This window comes from Panthera uncia, assembly GCF_023721935.1.
Source record: "Panthera uncia isolate 11264 chromosome D3 unlocalized genomic scaffold, Puncia_PCG_1.0 HiC_scaffold_8, whole genome shotgun sequence".
Classification (NCBI taxonomy): domain Eukaryota; kingdom Metazoa; phylum Chordata; class Mammalia; order Carnivora; family Felidae; genus Panthera; species Panthera uncia.
Window position 1 is genome coordinate 336,137 of NW_026057586.1, and position 23,867 is coordinate 360,003.

The 23,867-nt window shown below is 50.0% G+C and overlaps 1 protein-coding gene and 1 pseudogene across 6 annotated transcripts in view; one reads left to right on the forward strand and one right to left on the reverse strand.

Moving 5' to 3' along the window:
* The window catches only part of SLC66A2 (solute carrier family 66 member 2), a 51,890-nt gene that overhangs the window by 21,303 nt on the left and 6,720 nt on the right, over positions 1-23,867 (forward strand). For 4 of the 6 annotated variants that reach the window (XM_049620297.1, XM_049620301.1, XM_049620300.1 and 1 more), the window contains one exon: positions 20,830-21,046. The exons of 1 other annotated variant lie outside the window; for it this stretch is intronic. In XM_049620297.1, the coding sequence (XP_049476254.1) occupies positions 20,830-21,046 (217 nt within the window). Of the gene's footprint in view, positions 1-20,829; positions 21,047-21,779; positions 21,878-23,867 lie in introns of all 6 variants that reach the window. One more of the 6 variants, XM_049620299.1, reaches the window with a different exon arrangement.
* On the reverse strand, positions 13,757-14,672 carry LOC125914746 (probable mitochondrial glutathione transporter SLC25A40; annotated as a pseudogene).

Below are 23,867 nucleotides of genomic sequence, written 5' to 3' on the forward strand. Positions count from 1 at the left end.
GGCAGGGTCACAGAGACAAGCACAGGTGCTTGGGCAGGGGCGGGGGACGGGGAGCTTCCAGGAGAGCAGTGTGGTGAGAGCTGAGTGTCACTTTGACCCGGGGTGGTTTTGTTTTCACGGAGAGTTGATTTTTAAATATTTAAAAATTTTTCGAGAGACCATAGAGTTAAGGTGGGAATCCGGTAGTGTTTTTTCGAGCTGTTGGAGAACAAGTTGCTGACTCGGTGTTTGGTGACACCCACGTCCTCCAGTGTTCCCTCTGGAAGGCAGGACCTGTGCCTCCACGGCCACAGCGCGGCCTGGTCCCACGAGCCTGGCGCCTGCGGCCTCACCACGCCAGAGCTGCCCTCGCCATTGGCCGTCCGCTCCCAGGGCTCAGTTCCGGACCTTTGTCCTGGGGGTCCTGGGGCAGCTTGGCTGAAGGTCCCCCGTGCTTCCAGTGCTGGGGGCCACACGGCGCTGTTCCACCGGCCCCCACGCCTCTGCGGGTGGTTTGTACCTGTTGGGGCACACTTTGAAAGGATGTAAAGAGCCCATTCCCCCTCAGTCTTTCATCCTGTTCCCGTGTGTGATGGCCACGACAGGGACGCATGGCCTTGTGCCTCATTCACTGACCAAACCCCGTGTCTGGTTGGCCTGCTGCTGGGTCCCCACATCCCGTCACCTCAGGGTGCCGCGGGTGTGTCCGGTGATCTGGACTCTGCCAGTGGGGAGCCGGCCGGGAGGGGGCGCTGAGGGAGCGGGACCTGAGTGCAGGGAGAGGCCTGGGCTGGCCCCCGAGCCCCACCAATTTCTGTTCTCTTCCTCAGAAACTGCTGATGGGCAGGTCCCCTGCTGGGCTCGGTGGGGGGGGGGGGGGTTGGTGAGCTTTTAATCTCAGGAAGCAGCACAGCACGACTGCCATTGGATGGAGCTTCGTGGGGTGAAGGCCACCTGCCGCCTGGGAAGTGGCCCCTGGCCGCGCGGGGACTTTGTTTGGTAGACTTTGTTTTTAAAGGTAGCTGATTTTCAGTGCTCAGTAGGTGCCAGACGCTGTCTTAAGTCTTTTACCGGAAATCGGTCATTTAATTTTCATGCTGGCCTATGCACAGTGTGCTGTGATTCCCCCATTTTACAGGCACAGAGAGGCTGGATCACTAGCCAGGAAGGCACACAGCAGTCAGAGGCCGGCTGGGGCCCCAGAGCCATGTTCACAGCAGGACCACGCGTCCCCCCATCTTCGCTGGCAGCCTTGTGTGTGTTTGCTCCTGGATCACCCTGGGGCCCTGCACTCTCCGATGGGTGGGCTCTCACCACAGGTGCAGCCCCCCCCCCCCCCCCCCCGTCTGCATGTTACTTCTGCCCTTGGTGGCTCTCCTGCCGGCTGTGCCCCCTTCCCGCTCCCGCGGGGACCCCAGCCTGTGCCGCACACACCGGGGCAGAAGCCGTTCAGTGTGGAGCCACAGCCTGTCTGCGGGATGGGGGCGGGGGGTTGTGTGCCCAGGCGCGGGGGACACCAATGGACCAGGCAGTGTGAGGGCCCACAGAGTGACCGCGACGAGTGGGGCGCTCGGCTCTGTTCCTGGCGCCCACCGCGTGCAGCGTGTTGTCTCTGTGGCTGCTGTACGAGGCCCTCTGGGAACCTGCCTTCCCCCCCTTGGGCAATGGCCCTGCTCGCTCTGTAGCCGCCTGCCACGCGGGATCAGGGCGTCCTGTCCTGTAGGACAGAGCTGGCAGCCCCGGCCCGCCCAGCAGCTCAGCCCTGGCTGGCCCGCTTTGCTTTGTCACCGTGTGTGTCGCGGACCCTGGGAGCGCCCCTGTCCCCTGGAGGGCAGCCCTCCGTTCACAGCCTCCCCTTGGTTTGTGGGCATCTGGAGGCAGGGGCCGGGGGGGCCGGGAGCTGGGGTCCGGGACCGGCCACGGTGGCCAGAGCCCCCAGCACTGCCCATGCCGCTCGGGGCACATGGGGGTCTTTTGAACGTGGCTCGTGTGGAGAGCCCGTGGCTGTGTGGTTCACACGACTTTCTCCAACAGCTTCTGGTTGTGGTTGTGGCCTCTGGTGCTGGGCCTCCCTCCACCTGCGGCGCCCAGGCCTGAACCCTGGGCCCCCCCCCCCCCCCCCGTGGTCTCTTGCAGTGTTTTTCCAGCAGGAAGGACTTTGCCTGCACCGGCGGGGACGGGCCACACGGGGGTGCTGGCGGGCTTCGAGGTCTGGGAGGCGCAGGGACCGCTCCAGGTTACGTAACTGTTCCGTCATTAATGGGGTCTGCGATGGAGCCCTAAGAGGTGACCCGAGGGGGCAGGGGTCTCCTCCTCAGGGAAGGCTGGGGTCTCTGCTGCTCTCGTTCCCTGGGGTGGAATGAGACAGCTGACGAGGCACTGGTTCTCTCAGCAGACTGACCACCAGCTGCCTCCCTGGGGTCAGGCCACAAGCTGCGGGGCTGCACTTGGCCTTGGCCCCTGCCTGGCCAGGCCCTCTGTGACCCCACGAGGCCCGGGGCTGTGTGGAGGGGCACCCGGCCCCCTCGGTGGCACGCTGGCTTTCCTCAGCCCTTGGCTGAGAGACAGGAGGTGAAGCTGCATTGGCGGGATCCCGTGACAGCACGTGGTCTCTGGGCCACCATGGAGTCCCTCAGCCATGCAGAGGCTGGTGGCTGCCCCTGCCCCGCCGGGGCACAGAGGAGGGGCCCCCTGCCCCAGTGGGGGTGCAGAGGAGGGCCCCCTGCCCCAGTGGGGGTGCAGAGGAGGGGTCCCCTGCCCTGACGGGGACGCAGAGGAGGGGCCCCCTGCCCTGGTGGGGACGCAGAGGAGCCCCCCCCCCCCGCAGTTTGTTCAGTGGGGACTCCCCACGCAGCTGTGGGAAGCTTCCTTTTCTCTGTGAAATGTGTCTTCATGATCTGAGAGTGGAGTTAGTGCATGGAGGTTGAAGAAGGGGGTCTGTTTTTAAAAAACGTCTCCATGTATAGTTTACATACAAGAAAATGCCCCCTTCTAGGTGCGCATGCCCATCAGGGTAGTCACTGGGGGCACTGGAAGGGGGTTTTGTTTGGTCGGTGGGGGTGGTCCCTGGCACCTGCCCCTCCCGTGTGCCGTGAGCCGTGTCTGCCCCTGGGGAGTGTAGACCACGGGAGCCAGATGCTGTTCCTGGTTTCTCGTCGGTGGAGGAGCATCGGGGCAACTCCTGCTTCTATCGGCCAGTGAAGTGTTGGGATTCGAGGTTCTTGGGGTCCCATCCAGCTCGAGGGACTGTAATTCCCATGTGGTGGGTCAGAGGGCCCAGGGCTAGAAGGACACTGACCGGCCTCCTCATCCTTGTGCTGGGCCCACTGGACCCTGTGGTGAGGGAGATGAGGTGCCATACCGCACACACACCTGTGCCGGTGCCCAGGGCCCCCTGGGTCCCTCTGAGACCGCGGCCTCCTGGCCGAGCACCTGTGTGCGTGTCTTGGGAAGAAGGCGTGTGGGTGGCTTCACCACGAGGGCTGCCGAGGGTGGGCCGAGCTCGTTCTGTGTCCGTGGGTCTTAATTACCAGACGGCGTGACCTCATGGGGCGGCGTGGCATCCTGAGGCGCTGTGAGGTTAGGCCCTTGTCTCAAGGTCACACAGCTGGGGTGTGTGCATGCCCGATGCTGGCGTGGTGTCAGCACTTGTGAGGGACTGGCCGTGACCCCAGCAGCAGGGGCTCCTCCCCGGAACACCTTTTCACTGGAGCTGGCTCTGCATGACCTTGGCTGTCCCCTGGGGACGTGGCCAGGTCTGTAGGCCTGCCGGGGGGCTGTGGCGAGGAGAGGGCACCCGTGTAAAGGACTTGCCTGGTGAGGAAGAGGAAGGGGTCGGTAGAAAGGACTAGAGTTTGCTCTTTGGAAAACTTCACGGGTTCAGCAGAGGGTCAGCAGAGGGGAAAAGGAGCTGGGGGATTCCTTCCACCTCTCGTACCGTCTGCAGCTCGTGTGGCCACTGCACGGGGCAGGCTCCTGCCGTGACTCTGGGCCAGCTGTGGTCACCTCGGCCAAGGCGATGCTTCCATCATCAGGGTGACCGTCCGGGCTGCGGAGGGAGTCCACTCCCGCAGTCAGAACAGAACTGACTCTAATTCTGGAGCCTTTGGCTGTAAAAAATAGCTTCTGTGCCTTCTCACACCACACTTGATGGATGGTGGTTAGAGTCAGTCCCTGGGAAGCCTTCTCTAACCTGATCTCCTGCTTCAGAGAGGGGAGGCCAGTAGAGACAGGGGGTTGGGGACAGAGGGGGGACTGGGGACAAAGAGGGGGCTGGGGGACAGAGGACTGGGGTCAGGGGGGAAAGTGAAGACAGATGTGGTGAGGCTGGTGATGGGGGGGCTTGGGTCTGTCTCAGCTGGCCTTGGGGGAGGGGCTGCCTGGGTGAGGGTAGGGAGGTGGTCTGGTGTGGCTGAAGCGTGTAGTGCGTGGGGCATGTGGGGTGGGGGTGTGACAGTTGAGGGAAGGCTTTACCACTCAGCCTGTCTTCTGGCGGGGGGGGGGGTCCGCCGGGGGCTTGTGAGGCAGTTAGTGTCACCACGGTCCCTTCGGGCTCCGGTGGGAAACAGCTTCCGGGTACAGCTGTCTGTTCGCATCTGGAGCCAGCATTGCGGTGTTTTTCCTGCACTTTCCTCCTGACTCATGAGCTTCCTCAAAGTGCCTGCTCTTTTCACCTGCGGCTTGCTCAGCATCCTCTTAGAAAGACCAGGTCTCTTTCGTCGCCTTTGGAGCATCAGAACGCCAGCGGGTGAGAAATCGGGTCCCTGTGCCCATCAGGACGCCGTCTCCTGGTGCAGATTCCCTGTCCGCGTTCTCCAGACGGTGAACCTGGAGGGGGTGAGGCTGAATGGGAACCCTCATGGGCTGTGGGCAAGGAAGGGGTCAGTCTGCCAACCCAGGGAAGCCAGTGCCCTGACAGGTAGGGACTTCCAGACGTTTAAGTAATGAGGAATCCCTCGTGGCTGTCAGCCGTTCTCTGAGCAGCAGTTAAGGGGCAGGGAGGGCTGACCGTGGCTGGGAGGAGGCTGGCCTGTCCCTCGCCCTGCACACATCTGTTCAGCGCTAAACTCCTTGCTTTCAAGTCTTGTCTAGAAAACACCCTGTGGGACCTAACACATCCCATCTTGGTCGGTGTGCGGGTTGTGAAAATGCTGAGGGGGTGTGACTCGGGTTGGCCCTCCCGTGTCCTGTCCCGGTGCCTGGAGCGCGGGCTCCTTACCCGCACCTCTCCTGGGACACTCACTGCAGGTGCAGGGGTCACCTCGGGGGCTCCTTTTGAAGAGGGGGGCTGCCTTCCCCTGTGCCCGGGTACAGCACCCGTTTTTCCTGAGAGGGAAGCCAGAACTCTCTTTAAGTTTATTTTAAAATTTATTTTAGTATTTATTAATGAAATTGTGTGGACATAGGAATCTCTCAGAAGTGTAGAAAAAGTTTGGGTCTATCTGATACAGATCAGGAATCTGTACTTTTTAAAAAGCATCTTCTGTGTTCCTCATTGCAAATCTCATTTCATGCTTTCTGTATTTACCCGGTATTATCCTCGGCTGACATTTTTGCTTATCTAGTTCCCACTTTTCTCTCCCTACCGCTTGGTTTAATTCACTGCAATGTATCAGTCACACCTGATGGGTGCATGGGTTGCTGAATTTATTTTAAATGATCCAGGATACAAAGGACAGCACCTTATACTTGAAGTTTAAAAGAAGTATTTTAACTCCAGCATTAGAAAATATACTACTAACGTGGCTGTTTATATCTGTATTTTTCTGTATAAAATATCATATACATTAAAACTATTTTGTTCATTAAAATTTGTCTTTTGAGGTATAATTCACATAACATAAAATTTACCCTTGAAATTTTCTTGAGATAAAATTCACAGCAAATTCACCATTTTAATCACCTTAAAGTACACGATTCAGTGGTTTTTAGTACCTTCACAATGTTGTATTATCATCGCCACTATCTAATTACAGAACATTTCTTGGGGGCACCTGGTTGTTTCGTTCAGAAGAGCATGTGACTTTGGAGTTTGAGTTCAAGCCCCATGTTGGGTGTAGAAATCACTTAAAAAAAAAAAAGGTTTAATTATGGAACGTTTCCATCACCCCAAAAAGAAACCCTATCCCTCCCAATTTCCCCCTGACCCCAACCTTGGGAAACCACTCCTCTGTTTTCTGTCTCTGGATTTGCCTGTTCTGGATATTTCACACAAGAGAGTCATACCAGATGCAGTCTTTTGTGACTGGCTTCTCTCACTGTCACTTTTGTGACTACATGGATAGACTGCGTTTTGCTTATCCATTCATCCATCGAAAGACATTTGGATTCTTTCTACCTGCAGGGATAATGCAGCTGTGAATACTCGTGTACGAGTCTGTATACGATGCATGTTTCAGTTCTTTGGGCACGCACATGGGAGTGTTGCTGGCCACAGGTAGCTCCGTGTTCAGTCATTTGAGGAACTTCCAGAACGTTTTCCGATATTCCCACCAGCTGCACGTTACATTCCCAGTTTCTCCATGTCCTCACCAAAAGTTTTTCTTGTCTCGTTTCGTTCCCGTCATAGACGCTGTGATTGCACTTCCCTGACGACCTGTGATGCTGAGCATCTTTCCACGAGCTTCTTGGTCATTTGTGTGTTGTCCTTGGGAAAATGTCTATTTAGGTCGTTTTCTAAATTGTGTTGTCATTTTATTGTAAATCATATATACTCAGAAGGAATATTTCTTCTTCAACTGTCCTGGGAATGCTGAATGATGTTTATTTTATAGATCGTTAAAAGTGTTCAGTTTTTATTGGTGCTGCTGTCTTAGGAGATAAACCCGGGATGTGTGCGTTTTCCCCGGCAGCAGCCCTCAGTCTTCCCCGGGGTCTCAGGATAACTGCCTTGGGACCGGCTCGGTGCCACGAGGGGTCAGGTGGTGGAGACTGAGCTGCTCTCTGGGGTCCCCTGGTGACGGCCGTCACACTGAGGAGTGCTGAGGACACGCCCAAAGGAGGCTTTGCTAACTTCTGGAATCCAGAAGGCAGAGGCAGTGGACGAGGCCCCTCTGGCCTCAGGTCCCTCATTGGGGAGTCGGGCCCAGGGGCCTGATGAGCCCCAGAGCTTGGCGCTCTGTGCACACCCCACTCCCCTTGCCCTTTGCGGGAGCTTTGGCCCGGGAGGGGCTGACACACGTGGCCATCGGGCTGGCCCTGCTGGGCCTTGCCGCGTGCCCGTGATTGAGGCTCTGCGGCGGAGCCCTTTGCCACCGAGCGGTTCGTGTGTTTGCAGGTGGGTGACGCTGTGGCGAGAGCACTAGGGCGCTACCAGACCTCCAGGTCGGCTTGTGTGCACTGTGCACACGATGCTGGGTGTACTAGTGCCCGGGGCCGCTGCCCTCATCGCGGCTTCCGTGGGTGCTATTTTTATGTTCCTTCAAGCTTCGGCTGTTTTGTTTTGTTTCCTTAATGACATTCAAAAGCGTGTTTGTCACACACTCTTGGGTAAAATTACTGGTCGGGTTTAGAAACGGTCCTTCTCAGGTCGCTCCTGCTGCAGATGGAAATTAGATCCCTCTGCCTTCATCTGGTGGTACAGGTGCAGGCAAAGTAAGCCAGTCCTGCCGGGGGGCTGCTAATCTGCAAAGTTTAGCGCAGGCAAGCTGGTCTGCACATGGGCTGAGATCTGTGGAAACCTTCAGAGCTGCAGTTCTGTTGAAAAAGGAGGCTTTATGGAAAATCCAGCCTTAATCTAAGAAGAGACCGCTGTGTCCTTCGAGTGTTGTTTTCCTTGTTAAAAACGTTTGTGCGCAGAAGGATCTGGGACAGCCCTTGGTAATCGGGGTTCTGCGCTGAAGTACCTCCTGGGTGCTGTTGGCAGAGACTTGTCACTGGTGAGGATTGTCATGCAGGGTCCCCAGGTCCATGTGGGGCAGTCCTCTCCTGCACTGTGTGTGGGGAAGGACGCCGGGCTCTAGGGGTGCAGGCACCCTCTCCAGAATTTCTTGTTGGGGAAGAATCAGGAAGCACGGTGCTACTGGGGGCCAGGCGCGCAGACGGGGTGTGGTGATGGGAGCGGCGTCAGGGGCGGTGTCCTCGGGGCCAGGGGCCACCCTGGGCTGCTTCTCATGTGTCCCTGTTATGTGCTCCGTGGACACGCTTTTTGAGTGCTCTGCCCGTGAGCACAGAGGCTGGAGTCAGGGAAAACCGGGAAGCCCTCCGTGTCCTCGGCTGTCCCTGCAGATGTCCGAGTTGCTCGGAGGACCCGCTGCCTTACCGGAGGGGACGTGTGCCTGGGCCATGATGCTTCCCCGTGTAACTCCAGGTTAGGAAATGGTCCCACAGAAAAGGCGAGGCCCCCCGTGTGTGAGGGACAAGGAATGTGAGCCCCGAGGCTCTGATGGCTGTTTCCCAGAGAGGTGGACGTGTGTCCTGTGGTCCGGGGAACGTGGCTCCTAAGAGCCCCATGGCGGCAGGAGAGCAGCAAACTTGAAAGTCCTAGGCTGTGGAGGTGATGCTGCTGGGCTCCCTCGGGTGGCTGTGTGGCCTGGGGTGGGTGTCACCATCACCATCACATCACTGTCGCTGTGGGAACGACATGGGCCCCCACACAGCGCTCCAGCCCGCAGGCGCTCGCCGCGGGGAGCAGAGGGGGCAGGCTTGCATGGCAGGGTGCATGCGAGGGGCGCCTGTGGGCTCGGGTCCCCCGCGGGCTGGAGCGTGTCCCTCCAGCCACCCAAGGAAAGTGCCGTGACCTGGGGAGGTAAGGCCTGGGACCCGGCAGTAGCCTGGGTCTCATCTCGGAGGGGGATAAAGCTTCGGCAAAGCTTCGGGGAAAACTGCCGTCATATTCGGTTGACCGTGGGCAGGGCTCAGGAGGCTTGGGGCTGCTGTCACGGACGGACGGCGCCCCGCCGCGGTGCCTGAGGACTGGGGGGCCCTGTTGTCCTGGTTGTGTGGCTCTGGTGCGCCCCCGGCCCCTGGAACCTTCTCCCTGAGCTTCGGGCAGCTCAGCTGGCTTTTCGCAGCTTTTCTGCGGTGTGATCAGTGCAAGGTGAACACGTGTTTAAAGTGTGCGGTTTGGGTAGGTTTAGACACGTGTTCACCATGAAACCTTCACCCGTGATCTGAGACAACGTGCTTCTCACCCCCCCAAATTTCCTCTTTGTAACCCCCACCCCCCCAAGCAGGCAGCTCCCGTCTGCTCTCCATCACTACACATTCGTCGCCTTTACTAGAATTGGGCGTAAATGAAATCACATGGTGTGTACTCTGTTTTGTCTGCCTTCTTTCACGCAGCAGAATTATCCTGAAATTTGTCCACATTGCAGCGCGTCAGTGGGTCCTTCCTCGTTAGTCCATCTTGATTGTACTGCCGTTTTTCTGCTTATTCACTGGGGGTGGACATTTAGGTCACTTCCAGTTTTTGGCTGTTACAGATGAAGCTGCCGTGGCCATGTGGGTACAGGTCTCTATGTGAACGTATGCTTTCTTTTCTCGGGTGTGTACCTAGGAGTGCACGGGCTGGATCCTGTGGTAAGTGCATGTTTAACTTTTTAAGAAACCGTCCGCTGTCTCCCCAGCAGTGTGTGGGTTCCTGCTGCCCCACCCCCTCGTCTACACCGTGTGAACCTGTCTTTGGTTTCAGTCGTCTGTGGTGGGTAGTGGCAATCTCATTGTGGTCTTCGTCTCACGAAGGATGTTGAGCATCTTGTCCTGTGCTTGTCTGTCATCCTGTGTCTTCACGGTGAAGTGTCCACGTCTGCCAACTCAAAAATCGTTCGTCCTGAGTTTTGAGTTTCATTAGTTTGCACGTAGGTCCTCTGTCAGACGTGTGGTCGGCAGTATTTTCGGTCGGTGCTCTTTTTGTTCCCTTAACATTACCTTTGGCGAGCAGAAGTCTTTCAGCTTTTAAGAAGTCTGCTTTATCAGTCTGCTCTTTTGTGGGATTGTGCTTTTGGTGTCCTAGCGGAGATGTTTGTACGACTGTAGTTTCAGGTTTTACATTCAGATCTGTGATCCACTTTGGGTTAATTTTGTTTATGATGTGGGCACAGGCCCAGCTTTGTTCTTGCGTATGGTTGTCCAAAGACTATCTTTTCTCCACCAAGTTGCCTTTGTGTGCTTGTCGAGGATGAGCTTCTGTGGTGGGGGGAACTCTGTTCTGTTGCACTGATTTGCTTCTCTAGCCCTGGGCACTGCCACATGTCTTGATTACTGTCGCCTGGTAATAAGTCTTCGGATCGGGCAGCGTTAGTCTTCCAACTTTGCTCTAGACTCTGTGCATTTCTGTATGGCTTTTAGAATCAATCTGTCAATTTCTACAAAAAACATGCTAGGATTTTGATTAGGATTATCTTGGATCTTAGATTAGTTTGGGTAAAATTACGATTATGCAGAAAGTGTTAACACAGCAGGCTCGTAACTGTGGTCTCTGGAGAGGCCTGCTTGCAAAGCTGGCCCCTGGCTGGTGTCCGGGAACTTGCATTGTAGGAGACTTTGCTTCATTCCCAGAACCAGTGGAGTGGCTCTCTGTGCCGGGACTGTTGGCCCGACATGGTAGACACTGAACACCTGCTTCCCTTCTGGAAGTCTGGGATTTTGGTATGTGCCAGGCAGAGAGCGTCTACATGGCCAGCACCCAATGAAAACTCCGGGCCTTGAGTCTCTAATGAGCTTCCTTGGTCGACAACGTTTCACACGTTGTCGATAGTTCTTTGCTGGAGGAATTAAGCTCATCCTGGGTGAGTCCTTCTAGAACAATCGTCAGACCTGGGGATGCTCTGGGAACTGTTACACATACAACATTGAGACTTCTGGACGTGAGCACTGTGTGTGTCTCCGTTTATTTACGTTTTTTAAAGTGTCACCACTGCTTCCCTCCCAGTCTTCACGTGCTGGTATCGCACATTGTCAGATTTATCCCTAAGTATTTCATACTTTTCGAGGGTATCATATATGGTATTGTTTTCTAAATTTCTGTCTCTTTTCTCTTGCTTACTCGCCACAGTGAGGCGGGTGTGGCTTCGGGCAGAAGGTGGTGCATGCACTTGCCCTGTGTCTGATCTTAGGGAAGGGCATTCGCTGCTCCCCACGAGGACGATTGTTGCCTGCAGGTTCTGTGTGGGGTTGTTTTTTTCACAGGTTGGGGATGTTCCCTTTTATTCTTCAGTTGTTGAGGATTTTTATCAGGACCGAATGTTGAATTTTGTCAGATGCTTTTTTTCTACATCTGCTGATGCGATCCTGTGTTTTTCTTTTTTAGTTTAGTATGATATAGTGCATGACATTGGTTGATTTATGGACATTGGCACAGCCTTGCATTCCTGGGATAAACCCTACTTGGTCATGATATACTAACCCTCTTATATATTGTTAGATTTTATTTGCTGAAGTCTGTTCAGAGTTTTTACATCTATGATCATGAGTGATACTGGTCTGTGGTTTTCTTGTAGCACCTCTATCTGGTTTTTGTGTCAGAGCAGTGCTGGCTTCATGGAATGAGTTGGGAACTATCCCATACTTTTCAATTTACTAGGTGAGTTTTTGGAGGGTTGTTATTTTTTCTTCTTCAGATATTTGATAAAATTCCCTAGGAAAGCCCTCTGTGCCTGACGTTATCTTTGTGGGAAGTTTTTAATTCAGATTCAGCGTCTTAATGGATATCGGGTCATGTGTATCTCCTTTTTCGTCGGGCGCACATTCACACCTTTTCTGTTTTTCCTAATCATTCTGGCTGGAGGTTGGTCTATTTTATTGATCTTTTCCAAGCACCAGCTTTGGTTTCACTGATTTTCTCTATTTTTCTGTTTTCTGTATATTGGCTTCTGTTATCCTCCTTATTTCCCTTTATCTGTTTCCTCTGGGTTTACTTTGTTCTCTGCTCACCCCCCAGTGTGCTTGCCCTCCAGTGCGGGCATCGAGGGCCATGCGTGCGGCCGCGAGTCTCTCCCAGCACTGCATTCAACTTGGATGTAGCTTTTTTGTTTCAGTCGGTTCGAGATATATTCTAATTTCTCTTTCCTAATTTCTTTTTGAGTTCTCCTTCTGACACATTTATCTATCTATCTACCTACTATCTACCTATCTATCTATTATTTGAGAGACCATGCAAGTGGGGGAGAGGGGTGGAGGGAGAGAGAGAATCTTAAGCAGGCTCTCTGCTCAGTGTGGAGCCTGATGGGGCTTGATCCCATGACCCTGAGATCATGACCTGAGCCAAAATCAAGAGTCAGATGCTCGACTGACTGAACCACCCAGGTGCCCCCTAATTTTTTAAAACATTATTTATTTAGAGAGTGATCAAGCACGAGTGGGAGAGAGGCAGAGAGATTGGGAGAGAGAAAATCCTAAGCAGGCTTCACAGTGTCAGCTCAGAGCCCAATGTGGTGCTTGATCTCACGAACCGTGACATCATGACCTGAGCCAAAATCAAGAGTCAGACACTTAACTGACTGAGCCACTCAGGTGCCCCTCTCTTTCCTAATTTTAAGTTTTCTTTCTTTATTCACGTGTTGATGGGCATTCGCTGTGGGTTTATGGTCCACCTTTACCTTTGTCTGACTCAAGTGACGTCCTGCCACCTGCACATGCTGCCGAGAACCTCACCTGCAGGGCGTCACTGACCCCTCCTGTCCCTGTGATTGTTTGGCATATTTAGCTTTATATATGCTAAAACGCTACTGTTTCTTAAATTTGTTTGATAGTCAATTGTGTATCAAAGAGATTTAAGTTATAAGAAGAAAAATCAAATACATTTACCCATTTAGTTACCATATCTTAAAAAAATTTTTTTTTAATGTTTATTTATTTTTGAGAGAGAGAGGGACAGAATGTGAGCAGGGGAGTGGGGAGAGAGAGAGAGAGAGAGAGAGGGAGACAGACAGACAGAATCTGAAGCAGGCTCCAGGCTCTGAACTGTTAGCACAGAACCCAGCATGGGGCTCGAACTCATGAACTGTGAGATCATGACCTGAGCTGAAGTCAGATGCTTAACCGACTGAGCCACCCAGGTGCCCCAATCCATTTAGTTACCATATCTAAACTGAAGATGTTAGATCTGTATTTCCATCTGGTGTCGCTTTCCTTCTGTCCAAAGGACTTCGTTTAACATTATACAGAGTCTTTAATTATCAAAAATATCTATATCATATAAACAGTTAATTTTGGTTCATAAAGATATAAAATAGCCATACCTTTGAGTGAAGAAATCCTAACTCTGGTGAAGCCTTAAAATAGCAACAGGAAGTTAAAAAACAAAACAAAACAAAAAAAACTAATGCATTTGAATTAAAGAAGGTATCTAATAGGTACTATTTGGTAAATGCGAATAATGTTATTTAAAGCCTGCTATCTATTATATACTTTGCTGAAATACTTAAATATCTATGTATATGATGTAAGTGTGCATAAAAGACTTGGGCATTTTTCTTCCAGACTCTCTACATCATTCAGCACACAATTCAAAGTATTATGATATATCCGAAACATTCTCAGTTATGAAACTCTCAGATTATTGCTTTCAGCGCTAAGGAATAATTTTTCTTTTCTTTACGAGAACATTTAATGGTTGTGATTTCTGGAATACCGTTCCCAATATCTCAAAAATTAGAGTAACAAAATTTATTTTTAAATTAGGATTATGATTTAGAGGCAAAGTAGAAATTACTACTTATTTAAATTATAAAATAGAAAATAATAAAATCATTTCAAGATAATGGTGAAAGAGTTCTTGCCTAAGAGTCTCCAACTTATTATTTGGCTTTGGTTGTTATTTCAGGTTGAAACAGCATCACTAGTATTGCTGTCTTAGAGCATTTTGCTTCCGGGAAAAGCCTTCCCAGATTCATAGGTGTTGATCATAATGGCCCAAGCAGGAAGAGTTTTAATTAAACGGGGAATGAGTCCTGTAAATAATCCTGCAAACCCATTCTTAGCAACAGTGTTCTTCATGATAGTTCACGTTGACATATGCAGAGGCAGAGAAATTTTATGACATTCACATATCCAAAGTTGTGTCTGCTTTTGTGTTTTTGCCACGTCAAAGGGCAAAGCTGCGATAGCTGCAGAAAAACCAGACGATGCCCCGGAAGTATAACCAGACGATGCCCCGGAAGTATAACCAAGACTACCCCAGAAGTAAAGTGGATCATAAATGTTGGTTCATATAAACTAGATTTCACACATGGCGGCTTCTTTAAGACTTCATAATTATACCAGTACAGTGATCTGGCAACAATTCCAGCAACAGTTGGTATATGACTTTTATTTTCTCCTAATTTTGATTTCAGAAAATTAGTTAATTGATCATAGCAGGTAAACTAAATGACTGTGGCAGGAACTGCCATCACTAAAGTAGGGGGAAAGCCACTCCACAGGGATTTAATGCCCTCATTTCGAATGGTTTTCAAAAAGGCATCCAATGGGAACGTCCTGGCTTCTTATACCATGCTTTGTTGCCTTCCGCTTCACAAACACATAAATGATCCATAAGTCCATTACTCTACACAAAACATTTTCCTTTGGAGAATGGGTTGCATTGGGCTTGGAGTTGAAACTTCACAACATCCAGAGGAATTACCATTAGTGATGTCAGGATAGCTCCAGCACGAGAGGCAAACATTTGTTGAAGAGGTGTCACTTTGATAATCTGTGGTCCCTGTGATTCAGGATCCATATTTTTTAACTGATTGAAGAGAAATCTGGTTTAAGTCTTTTCCTCAACTCTATGCTCCATTATTTTATTGTTTGTAACATCAGTAGCTGAAAATCTGGTGAAGGAGGGCAAGAGGTCCCGGCAACCCTAGTAGGCAGGAATGACCCTTGTAGCGGGTTGGGCTAGCCTCCTGGGCTAACTGCATTCACTATGTTAGGTCAACAAGGAGCCACAAGGACTCTTCACGGTAGTGGAGGGACCCGAAGCCACCGGCCTTTTTAAGCTGTTAAATGTGAAAAAAAAAATCTTCATTATCTGCCTTCATGTTGAACAATAGTTTCATTAGGTATAAAATTCCAAGCTGACACGTTTTTTTTTCAGTCTGTTCAAGACGTTGCTCCCTTGCTGTCTTGTCTTCTACTGATGAGCAACTTGACATTATTCTTCTTTGTTCCTCTGTATGTAATATATCCTTTTTTCTTGCTGCCTTTATAATTTTCTTCTTATTACTGGTTTTGGTGAGAAGTCTGATTATGTTGTGCCCTGGTGTGGTTTTCTTTATGTTTATTGTGCTTGGGATCCGTTGCACTTCTTAGATTTATGACTTAACGTTTCCATAAAATTTGGGAAGATTTTGGCCCTTTTTTTCCTCCAGCAATTTTTTTCTGCCTTCCCCCAACCCTGAAATTCAGGGACTCTAATCACACAAATATTATGTGCTTTGAAGTTGTTCCACAGCTTACTAATGCTCGGTTGATTTAAAAAATTCTTTTCTCTTTTTTTTTAAATTTATTTTTAAAAATTATTTATTTATTTATTTATTTATATATTTTTTTAATTTTTATTTTTTTATTTTTTTAAAAAATTCTCTTTTCTCTTATATTTTGCAATTTCTCTTCCTATGTCTTCAAGTTTCCTAATCTTTTCTTCTTCATCTAATCTGATATTAACCCCATCCATATATTCATTTTTCATTTCAGATGTTGTGATTTTTATGCCTAGATGGTTTTTTTGGGAGGGAGTAGAGTCTAAAAATATGTATATAATTTTCTGTATCCCAACCTAACTTTTGAACAAATGGAATATAGTTATAATAACTGTTTTGAGGCCCTTGTCAGTTCTAACATTCATGTTGGTTCCAATTTTTTTTTGTTTTTTTTTCCGGTTGGTCTATTTGTCTCTTCATTATAGATCACATTTTCCTGTTTCTTTACATGCTTGGTAATTTTTGAGTGGATGTCAGACATTGTGAGTTTTACCTTGCTATCTGCTGAATATTTTTAAGTTTCTATAAATATTTGTGAGCTTTGTTCTGGGGATGTGGTTAAGTAACTTGTAAACAGTGTGATCTTTTTAGATCTTGCTTTTAAGATGAGTTAGGTGGGAGCATTGCTCAGCCTGGGCTAGTTACTCCCCACTGCTGAAGCAATGTTCTACCTAAAGCCCTGTGAATTTCGAGGTTTCCCATTCTGGCTGAAAGGAAGACACTGCTCCTGGCCCTTTGGGAATGCTGCACCCTGTGAATGCTTACCTTTTTCGGTGGTTCTTTGCCCGGTCTTGTGATCGGTGCTTGCTTTGTCCTGCAAACGCCAGCCGCCTCGTGTCCTAGACCCAGCTCTGTCTTCCCCACTGTGGGTTTCTGGGGGCTTGGCCTGGTTCTCACTTCATTTTCTGCACCCTGGAAACTCCAGGCCGAACCTGGGACAGTTTGGGGCTCACTTCACCTGTATTGCATCTCCTAGAGATCCCTGTCCTTTACTGCCTCGTGTCCAGTGTTTTGCAGACGTCTGTTTTGCCCAGTTTGTGGCTATTTGGACAGTAAGTCTGGTCTCTGTTGTTCCATCTTGACTGGAAAAAGAGTGGCAGCTCAGTTTTCATTTTCCTGGCTTTTGTATTCCCTTAACCGCTCCTAGCTGCTTATATGTGTGACTACCCATCTGATGTGGGTTTTTCTTCCTCCTCTCGACACTGGACTTTGCCAGAGTGGAAGGATGCCTCACCCTTCCTTCCTTTGGGAAGCAGTGGTGACCGATTGGCTGTTCCTTTTGCCACCTTTGCTTTGTTAGAATCGCTGTCTTGGGCAGCAGTAGGGGTCTGCTTTCCCTTCTTTCTTGTACCTGTCTTATTTCACTCAGTATCATGCTCTCAGTTCATCCATGTTTTAGCACATTGCAGACTTTTCTTCCATTTTAAGGCTGAATAATTCTCCACTGTATGTACAGACCACATTTCGCTTATGCATTTACCTGTTGGTGGACCCTGAATTGCTTCTGTGTTTCAGCTATTGCCAATAATGCTGCTGTGAACATGGTTGTACGAATATCTGTTTGAGTCCCTGCTTTCAGTTCTTTTGGGTGTATCCCCAGAAGTGGAATTGCTGGGTCATGTGATTCTGTGTTGAATTTTGTGAGGACCCTCTATACTGTTTTCCACAGCGGCTGCACCATTTCACATACCCGCCAACAGTGCACAGGGTTCCAGTTTCTCCCTGTCCTTGCCAACAATTGTTTCTGGTTTTTTGTTTTTAATTTATTTTGAGAGAGAGCGAGTACACGAGCACGAGCTGGGGAGGGGCAGAGAGAGAGGGAGAGAGAGAATCCCAAGCAGGCTCCAGGCTCAGTGCAGAGCCCGACGTGGGGCTCGATCTCACAAACTGGGAGAGCACGACCTGGCCGAAATCAAGAGTCGGATGCTCAAGTGACTGAGCTGCCCAGGTGCCCTGTGTTGTTTTGTTTTGTTTTTAAAAGCAGCTGTCCTAATGGTTGTGAAGTTGTATCTCATTTTGGTTTTGATTTTCATTTCCCTAATGATTAATAACATTGAATATCTTTTCATGTGCTTATTGGGCATCTATAGATGTCCTTTGGAGAGATGTCTGTTCAATTACGTTGCCCCTTAAAAAAATTTTTTTTTTGAGTTGTAAGCATTCTTTATATATTCTGGATACAAGTTCCTTATTGGATATCTGATTCACAAATATTTTCTCCCATTGCATGGGTTACCTTCTTACTCTGTTGATTATGTTATTTGAAACAGAACTATTTAAAAAATTTCAATTTTTCAGCTTTATTGAGGTATTATTGACATATAACCTATTTAAGATGTACAATGTGATGACTTAACACACTTATATATTGTGATATAAGTACCACAGTAAGGTTCATTAATACTTCCATCCCTTCACATTATTTATTTATTTCTTTTTTTGGTGGAGGTAACATTTAAGATCTACTTTTTTTTTTAATGTTTATTTATTTTTGAGGGAGAGGGAGAGCATGAGTAGGGGAGGGGGAGAGAGAGAGGAGGTCAGGGGATCCGAAGCAGGCTCTGTGCTGACAGCAGCGAGCCTGTGGGGCTCGAACTCACGAATCGTGAGATCATGACCTGAGCTGAAATCAGGTGGTCAGCTGACTGAGCCACCCGGGCACCCCAGGATCTACTCTCTTAACACCTTTCTTTTTTTCCTTTTTTCTTTTTGAAGTAAACTCTGCACCCAACATGGGGCTTAAACTCACGACCCCGAGATCAAGAGTCGCACACTCCACCGACTGAGCCAGCCAGGTGCCTCAGCCACGTTCAAGTGTGTAATACAGTATTGTTGATTATAGTTACCATTCTGTACATTAGATGCCAGAACTTATTCATCTTACAGCTGGACGTCTGTGCCCTTTGACCAACATCTCCCTCCGTCCCCCACCCCCAGTGCTGGCAACCGCCATTCTGCTCTGTTTCTACAAGGTTGGCTTTTTTGGATTCTACATATGAGTGAGAATACACAGTGTTTGTCTTTCTCTGACTGATTTTACTTAGCATTATGCTCAAGGTTCTCAAGGTCTATGTATATTGCCACAAAAGCAAGATTTCCCTTTTTTATGGCTAAATAATAGTCTATTGTGTATATACACCAGTCGTCCTTCTCCGTTCATCTCTTGGTGTGGACGCTTAGGTTGTTTCCATGTTTTGGCTATTGTAAATAGCGCTGCTGTGAACGTGGGGTGCAGATGTCTCTTCAAGATAGCGATTTCATTTCCTTTGGATAAATGCCCAGAGGGGAATTGCTGGATCATGTGTTTCTCTTTTTAATTTTTTGAGGAACCTCCATGTTGTTGTGCACAGTGGCCGCCCCAGTTAGCGTGGCCTTTTCTCCACATCCTCACCAACGCTGATCCCTTTTCTTTTTTTTTTTATTCTAGCCATTCTGACAGGTGTGAGATCGTATCTCATCGTGGTTTTGATTTGCATTTCCCTGATGAGTGATGTGGAGCCTCTTTTCATGTGTCTGTCGGCCATTTGTATGTCTTCTTTGGAAAAATACGTGTTCTAGTCCTCTAGTTTTTAATTGGGTTGTTTTGTTTCGTTTTTGTTTTTTGTTTCGGCTACTGAGTTGTATGAGTTTTGCATATATTTTGGGTATAAACCCCTTATAACATGACAGTCTGCAAACATTTTCTCCCATTCTGTTGGTCTCCTTTTCATTTTGCTGGTCGTTTCTTTTGTTCTGCAGAAGCCTTTCAGTTTGATGCAGTTCTGCTTGTTTATTTTTGCTTTGCATTTTTGGTGTCCTATCCAAAAATCGTTGCCAAGACCAATAATTTCAAAGAGTTTTTTTTTCCTAGAAACACAGAAGTTTATAATTTTGATACAGTCGAATTGGTCTATTTTCTCTTCTGTTGCTGTGTTTTTGTTCTCATATCTAAGGAGCTGTTGACAGATCCACTGTCCTGATGCTCTCCCTCTGTGTTCTCTGCTGAGAGTCTTACTGTTTTCTCTCTCATGTTTAGGTCTTTTTGAGATAATTTTTGTGTCTGCTAAGGTAAGGGTTCAGTCTCAGTCTTTTCTTAGAAATTTTGTAATAAAGGTATTCTGTTAGTCATTTGCCAGTTGACCTGCTCCTTGAGAACCTAAAAGAGAAAGGCTTGTGACCGATTGACCTCAGACCCTGTTTCCTAAAGCCCCCTGGACCTCACCTGGTGTCCTCAGCTCGCCTGTTCGTAGTCCATCCCTGTCCTGGCCCAGGTTCTCGGTCTGACCCTGTTTTTTCCACTCCTTGGGCACAAAGTCAGGAACTTCATCCGGGTCTGAGTTCCGCCCTCTTGTCACATCCTCTCATGACTTCATATTCTCTGTAGGGAACACCTCAGTGTTTGCCCCCAGCTCCCCTGCACGCTCAGGCCACCCCCGTGTTACAGCTGGGGTTTGTTCCTGAAGCAAGCCTGGCTCATACCCTGCCCTGCTCTAGGAGGTGACCCCCACTCTGGTGTGACGTCACACCTGCAAACCATGCCCCGCCTCCTGCCCGCGCTCCCCCTTTCTAGCTCAGACTCTGGGCAGTGTTCTCGCACAGAGTGAGGGAATGGAGCCGGAAGGGGTGGGGGGACGGGGCCGGCAGGACAGGCACACGTGTGCAGGTTGAATATTTCCCTGCCGACACTTCCCGGGCCCTGGAGGGCCGGACCCGCCGCCCCGTACTGGCGCCCATGCCTGCAGCCCTTGCTGGGTCATTTTCCTGGCAGGGCGCCCTAGCTCCAGATCCTGCCATTCTAAGGGCTGGGCCAGGATCGGGTGCATCCTGCACCCTCAAGCTCTCTTTCTATTTATCCCCATTTCCCTGACCTGCCCTGATGCCGCTTCTGTCCCCAGGACCTCCTGTGTTTATCTGCCAAAGCCCAAGAACTTCACGTAGTTTGCTGATTTGTGAGTGCTTATGGATTTGGTTTCTGCAGGACACATCTATCTGTCAGGCGAACGATAACATTCGATCGACTGTGTAGTGATGATAAGTACATACCTTTATTGGCCCTTATTATGGGCTGGGCACTTCATCGGGTTTGTAAGATTAACTCACGTAACTGTTAGAATAACCACAGGAGGTAGGTTACCTTATTCCTCTTTCACACCTGAAGACACCAAGACACCTGGTTAACTGATCCACTTGTGGAGGAAGGGGTGAGGATTCTAACCCAGGGAAGAGACTTCAGAGGCTCCGGTACAACCCCTGCACTATACTATCACAGGATTTAAGGATTTTAACGTCTTTACGGTGACTGATATCAAAGCTCCCTCACAAGGGCCCTGCCAAGAGCACACGGAGCCCCACAGCCCACGTCCATCTCACGTCCATTGACTTTGACCTCCTCGCTCCGCTCACGTCCTCTCCTCACGGTGCCCTGACCCGTACGCCTGGCTTACATTTGTCTCGCCTCTTGCCCTAGACTTTGACCCTCGCCACTTCTGGCACTGGAGCAGCTTCGGGGACTACGTGCAGTGTGTTGTGGCCTTCACGGGCGTGGCGGGCTACATCACGTACCTGTCCATCGACTCGGCCCTGTTTGTGGAGACCCTGGGCTTCCTGGCCGTGCTGACCGAGGCCATGCTGGGTGTCCCACAGCTCTACCGCAACTATCGCCACCAGTCCACTGAGGGAATGAGGTAGGCGGCCCCTGCGGCTCTCGCTGGACCCAGTGGTGCCAGTGCCTCCAAGTTGGTAAGAACGGAACGTGCACGAACACGGCTGCCGTGTTTTCGGTCACGCTTGTGAAACCGCCGGGTAAGGAGCAGTTTAGGTGTGAACACGTTGGCCCTTTGATGTCTGGGTGTGTGAGCAGAGACGTGAGTGTGGGGCGGGTCGGGGGAGGCCACGGCCCTCTCGCGAGGCAGGTGTGCGGTGCAGGATCTGAGCGCCACTCTTTCAGGCTGGACCTGAAGCATGACGGTGGGAGGGACGTGCTGAGTGCAGAAGGGGGGGCGAGGGGACAGCGCTCTGGCTGCAGAGCACAGAGGTGCACTCAGCGGTGGGGGCCCTGTGTCATGGGATTCACTCTTGTCACGGCGGAGCAGGTGTGCCGATGCCATCCGTGACTTCAGATGTCCTCCGAGTAACGGGAGGCCGGTGGGGCGCCAGTCTTGAAGGCGTTGGGTAGGGCCCTCCCCTGGCCTGGCCTGATGAGAGTCACCTGTGCCATTGGAACGGGGTGTCCGTTGGAATCCCGGGGGCCCCCCGGGTTGGCTGGTTCAGAATCTTCGCCATTCCTACTGGTTGTTCCTCTGGCACTTGCTCGCTTCCTGCGATGGGGAGCTCCCTCCCCGTGCAGCACTTACAGCTGTGCAGGGCTCTCTTCGAGGGCTGTAGTAGTACCTGAACCTCTCATGCCTTCTTGCCTAGATCCATGCAGAGCCTCAGCCCCTCCCAGGGCGGTCGTGTGCGTGTGAAGGCAGCATCGTGGCCCTACCTCCCTGGGGGCCTCTTCTCACCCTCCTCAGGTGCATTGGCTCCCTCTCCCGTGATATGGCTTACAGGCCCTTCCCTACCCAGTTCTCCCTGGATGGGTGTCTGTTCCACTGAAGCAAGACAGGAGAAGACTAGTGTGCACTTTCAGATACGAATGTGCGGCGGGAGGCCTGTCCGGTGGCTGGGGCGTGGCGTCCCCTCCCTGGGGACCCTCGGCACCTGCGGACTCACTGAGGCTGACCACCTGATTTGTGGCCACAGCGTGCTCAAAGTGGGCTCATGTTGATCCCGCACCTGCTGCTTCCAAGTCCACCTGCCTGTACCTGTGTGCTTGCTTGCACCTGCACCGTCACTGTTTACTGGTTAGATCCTGTAGGCAACTTACTGTATCCGGCATGTAGGGGATACCCGGGCAGCTGAATCCAACATTGTCTCAATTTTCCAAGTTCAACTTCTGTGATGGGAAAGAACCCTCCGTGGGTCAGAGGCAGGCCAGAGTGGAGGCTGCCAGCGCCCAAGGTTGGAGGCCGTGATCCACGGAGAGGAAGCTGAGTCCACAGACATCGCCAGAGGCAGGAGATTCAAGCTTCTTAATGTGGGAAGTGACACAACAGCTTAATTCCCCCAGTGCCACTAAGAGCAGCTTGCAGGACGCTCGGGAAATTACAAAAACAATTCTAGTCATGGTAATATTAAGAGTGTAAAATACTTAGAAATTAACTTAACCAAGGAGGGGCGCCTGGGTGGCTCAGTCGGTTGAGCGTACGACTTGGGCTCAGGTCATGATCTCACGGTGCGTGAGCTCGAGCCCCACGTCGGGCTCTGTGCTGACGGCTCAGAGCCTAGAGCCTGCTTCGGATTCTGTGTCCCCCCACCTCTCTCCGTCCCACCCCCGCTTGTGCTCCGTCTCTGTCTTTCAAAAATGAGTAAACCTAAAAAAATTTTTTTTTCTGAAAAAAAACTTAACCAAGGAGATAAAAGACTTGTACAATGAAAACTACAAAACAGTCTGCTGAAAGAAATTCAAGACATAAGTAAATGGAAAGACATCCCATGTTCATTGACTGGAAGACTCAATATTGTTATAATGTCAGTACTACCCAAAGCAATCTCAGATTTAATGGAATCCCTGTCGAAATCCCAGTGATTTTTTTTTTTTTTTTTTTTTTTTTTTGCAGAAATAGAAAAACCAGGCCTAAAATTCATATGGAATATTAAGGGACCCCCAAATAGTCAAAACAATCTCGAACAAAACTAGAAGACTCATACTTTCAGATTTCAAAAATAACTAAAAAGTACAATAATCAAGACAGTGTGTTATTGGCATAAAGACAAAGAGACCAGGGGACTAGAGAGTCCTGAAATGACATTTACATATATGGTTAAGTGACTTTCGGAAAGGGTGCCAAGACCATTCAGTGGAGAAAGGACAGTCTTTTCAACAAATGGTTCTGAGAAATGGGATATCCACATGCAAAAGAATGACATTAGACTCTTACCTGGCACCGTATACCAAAATTAACTCAAAATTGATCAAAGACCTGAATGTAAGACCTAAAGCAATGGAATTCTTAGAAGAAAACAGGAGAAAAGCATCATGACATTGGATTTGGCAGTGATTTCTTGGATGTGACACCAAAGGCACAGGAAACAACATAAAAACTACATGTTGGGCTTTATAAAATCTAAAAATTTGGGGGCACTTGGGTGGCTCAGTTGGTCGAGCGTCTGACTTTGGCTCAGGTCATGATCTCACAGTTCGTGAATTTGAGTCCCACATCGGGCTCGCTGCTGTCAGCCTGTCAATGCAAAGCCTGCTTTGGATCCTCTGTCCCTCTCTCTCTGCCCCTCCCCTGCTTGCGCTCTCCCACGTCCCCACTATCCTGGTGGGTGTCACGTGGGATCTTGTTGTGGTTTTGATTTGCATTTCCCTAATGACTAATGATGTTGAACATCCTTTCGTGTGCTTCTTGACCATTTATATGTCTATGGAGAGATAGCTGTTCAGACCTTTTGTCTATT